Raw genomic sequence first — 4253 nt, forward strand, 5'->3', positions numbered from 1 at the left:
ATAAGATGAATCTAGCCAGCTCGACCACTTCGCATTCTTTTTAGTTTCTAATGTGCGCTTGATCGATTATAATTTATTTCTCATACATACTTGATCAAGACCTAAATGAGGACCCGGAAAGGCGTTGAGAATGCGAAAAAGCCTGGATAAGTCTTGTAGTGGGCGTACAAGAAATATGAGGATCCAAATCGTCGATCTTCTTCCATCGCTGCTAAGCCCGCTGCGGTCCAATCCAAAGTCCACGGCGCGTCCTCCTTCTCTCCACCACCCGGAGACTTCTTGGCCGTTGCGATTACCTCACCACCCCTAGCCAAACCCTGTACAAGCTCAACGACCACGTCATCTACGCTCCTGTCTAGACCTTGAAGAACTATAGAGTACGTCTCCCCTTCCTCCACCAAGATGACTGGGGCTAGATCATAAGGAGAAAACAATGACACGCTCGCCCATTGCTTCTCCTTCTCTAGATCGCCCATACCCAACTGCGCGAGGAGCTGCCGACGCTCTGCCTCTTCTTCTTTGTCCTTACCGCCCATGAAATGCCAGTCCTGATAAAATTTGATCCCTGAAGTAGTATCCACGCTTGGCAACGTCACAACGCCCTCCCCTTCCATCGTAGCCGACGCAGGGCACAGACGTGCGTCCTCTGTCGTCAGGATTTCCGTGAGAGTCTTAGGGTCATTGGCCAGGTCCTCGAATAGCTTGAAGAGCGCCGCATACGTGTCGTCGTCCCGGGTCAAAACGAACAGCTTAATTGTTGCCGCGTAAGGACAAGCGTCCGACAATTTTCGAGGGACCATGGAGGCCAAGTAGTCCACATCGACAGCCTCATGCACCGCCTCCGGAGTCTCTCCATAGGCAGCCGAGAGCTTATAGTCCGGGTCCTCGCCGAGCACAACGCCGGCTACGGTGTCAATGTACTCCTTCAAGGCCCTTTTAATGTCCTTATCCTTCAGGCCACACCTCTTGGGGGGCTCGGAGTCTCCGTCCCGGGGTGGACAGTGCACGGTCACTTTCTTCCAGAACAACTGATTGTCGGGCAATTTCACCGGGTTCGTACTTCCCCCCAGCCAGTCATCCTCTATCAGTTCCGTATTCTCCTCTCCGTGTAGACGACGGCGCTCGGCCCACAAGCGGCGGCCCCGTCGTTCCATGATCCGCATGGTCTTGACTGCCGGTGGGAGGCTCGGAAGACCATCCTCAGGAGCAACCTTTTCAGCCTTGGCAAGTGCATTAAAGGGTGTATCGGCGTTGACACACTCATCAGATGCCAAGCATGCATTAGTCTGACCAGCGGAGGAGAGGGCCGTCTGCCTCACTGCTCCAGCGGGGTCAGTGGAGGTGGCCATCAAGGCGCGCCTGTCAACGACCTGGGTCTCGTTGGCGTTGAGCCACCACTGCGCATCGATTGCTGTGATGTATGGACAAAAAATCTTATATCAAAAGAGAGACAAAAGGAAGAAACATGACCCCTACATGCACTCATAAATAGCCATGGCTATTGAAGTTATACATAGAATCTTCGTTCAACGTACGGTCATCGTTCGGATTGATATGCTGCGAAGTGGGCAGGGGCGAGACGCCACAAAGAAAGCACTTTGTGTCACGCTTCTTGGCATAGATGTACTCGGGCCAGTACTCTTTCTCTTTTTGTTCTTGTTCCTCGGTCGCACCCTGGTAGGCATTCATGAGGTCCTGCGGGGAAGCGAAAGCCGCAAGCAGGGGCTTCATACCCGATGTGCGGGAGAAGGCGCCCAGACGCCGGCTTTTCTTTTTCTGCACTTGGTGTGTCAGGTGCCGGTGGAACAATTTAGAGTCAAGCGGCTTCACTTTCTGTGTCTCGATATGACTGTCCACCACCAGCATCTGGTTTAGAGATCGCTTCTCCCCTCCTTCCTCTAGCCGCCGAACCATCACAGGTGACGGCGAGGGACTGACATCCCCTACGCTGGCTGCCTTGTATAAGTCGCCGGTCCCACCCGAGTTGCCAGGTCCAATAGGTCCAAAAATACCGTGCGGCAAATCATCCCGGGCAACGCCTTGGTGCGGAGGCGTAATGTTGAACTTTCGGAGATCCTTCTCGGCTTGCTTTGTGGGGGGTTTGACGGGGGGAAGAAGTACAAGCCCATCTTTGGAGACAAAGAACACGCCGGTTTTATTGACGAAGATGTTGTCGCCGCGATTTGTCACAACCTTGGGCGTACTGTACCAAAAGCATTGAAGACAAGAGATAGGCGAGAAATATTAGGTTAAATTTCAGGATCATATTCACGACAGCATTGGTGTCTTTCTCGGCCTTTCAAAAGATATGTATACATCGGCAAGGCGTGCCATTTTAAATATAGAGAGAAATACGCAAAGATAGTTCACATCAAGGGTACGCTTACGTGTTTGTCGGCTTATATGATCCAGCAATCATTGTGCCTGCCACAACCCAAGCGTAGGGGTTGGTACGGTAGTTGATGACGCGCTTACCGAATGAATATGTCTGTAGTTTTGACGGAAATACGACACGTAGCTCATGAAACATGAACACGTGAGAAGTCGAACGCGCGGCATTTGTGAAATACCTTGATGAAAGCCGCAGCACCTGGTCCCACCCAGTACTCGTGGCCTCCCCAGGCACCGTTGACGACTTGATAGGAATGCCGAGTCTGATTAATCGACGAGAAGAATCCAGCTGTTGTGGTCGTGAAAAGAATTATGTGGGTACTGAACTACTAGAAAGAGGTCTCGAGGCGTCAATTATCTACGTGGACGAGACACCTCAGACAAGAAAAAAACTTACTTCCTAAGTAGGATTCGCTTCCCAGAATAAATTGAGCTCGAGCAATGGCCGTCGACCAGCCATTGATCAGGATATTCTCAAGCGTTCCTGAAGAATGTGTATCGTACAAGGAAAACTATAAGCGTCCGAGGTGGCAGGCTAGAGTCGAACGAAAGAATGCGAAGGGCCGCTGTCGGAGACGAAATGACTTACCTGCATTTTGGCACCATCGCATGCCGAGTCCATGTTGGTTGAACGTGTTTCCGAAGGTCCCGTAGGCCTGGGTTCGGGTAACGTAAATGAGGGCAATGTCGCACAGACGAAAATTTCCACCAGTAAGAAGGGGAAGGATGCTGTCGAGTACAAGATTGGCCCTTCCATCCCTCACGTCTGTGACATCTTGGCTTTTATCCGCGTATTCCTGGAACCTACCATGCCGATGTACCCAACGTCCCCGCCACCATTGAAACAGCTGCCGCCAGAGACGATTTGTCCCGCGCTGGTCTGAAAGTTCATAATTTCACCCCCATTGAGTTGAAGCACGCCACCTCCAACACTGTAGGTCTGTCCTGCGTTGAAAACAATGCCAGTAGCCCAAGCACGGTCCTGATGTTTGCAGAGAAGTGTTTGAGTTACACGGTTATAGAGCCGATGAGTCATACAGAAGGTGAAAGACTGTCTCCGACAGAACTGAAGATAGCATCGAACACGCACCTCACAATGTCCAATCAAAATCAGAACACCTCCTCCACACGTTTGCTGGCCCATGCCTGCGCGAACGATTGCCAGAAGGACGCTAATATCTTGGTAGCCGACCAGCACCAGCACGCCCCCCCCAACGAAATTGTTTTGTCCGATACCGAACTGTCCCTGAGCGAGCGTGGCACCGCTATTTCCGCCTCCGATCCAAGTAGAAGCTCCTCCGAGACAGGCAGTGTTACCGCCGGCGTTGATCCCGGATGTAAATAAATTGAAACCAATGTTATAACATCCGATGCATCTCATGGCACCGGTGACGACAAGGACATTGCCACCGACAGTGATCTGGTTCTCATCAGGATTGCCGTAGGGACTGACACCGATAAAGAAACACCCGTAGCACAAAAATTGCCCTCCTGCCACAAAGACGTGGCCTCCGAACGTGCGACGTGCCTCCAAAGGTTCTTGCAATGTCTTCAAGAAGCCCTCTAGCGTGCCGCGCATTGAGCGGAAAACCACACCTGATCCTCGGAAAACCCCGCCCAAATGCACATACACGGCTGGTCCCATTGTCAATTTTGTTTTGCCAATTCCTAATCCACTTTGCAGCTTTCGTCCTCCACCCAAAGCTCCCAGAGATTCGCCCGAGCCTTTGTACAAACACACGCTTCGGAGCTCCAGCTTGCCGCCGGGCATGACGTTGAAAAGTCGTCGGATTTTCTTGGTCGCATTGAGCTTGGGCAAATCGATTGGATTGCCCAGAAAAATCTTGTGCGAGGTCACGTTC

The 4253-nt window shown here is 51.8% G+C and overlaps 1 protein-coding gene across 1 annotated transcript; it reads right to left on the reverse strand.

Annotated features, from left to right (window-relative positions):
* NGA_0689200 (uncharacterized protein) lies at window positions 1–4253 on the reverse strand. The gene is made up of 8 exons (XM_005852412.1): window positions 3482–4253; window positions 3200–3373; window positions 2981–3047; window positions 2789–2875; window positions 2571–2680; window positions 2388–2488; window positions 1536–2203; window positions 1–1411 (listed from the first exon to the last, which is right to left on the reverse strand). The coding sequence occupies exons 1-8, from the start codon at window positions 4160–4162 to the stop codon at window positions 102–104; spliced, it is 3198 nt and encodes a 1065-aa protein (XP_005852474.1). The 5' UTR covers window positions 4163–4253; the 3' UTR covers window positions 1–101.

Source organism: Nannochloropsis gaditana, assembly GCF_000240725.1.
Source record: "Nannochloropsis gaditana CCMP526 unplaced genomic scaffold scaffold1276, whole genome shotgun sequence".
In the NCBI taxonomy this organism is placed as follows: domain Eukaryota; class Eustigmatophyceae; order Eustigmatales; family Monodopsidaceae; genus Microchloropsis; species Microchloropsis gaditana.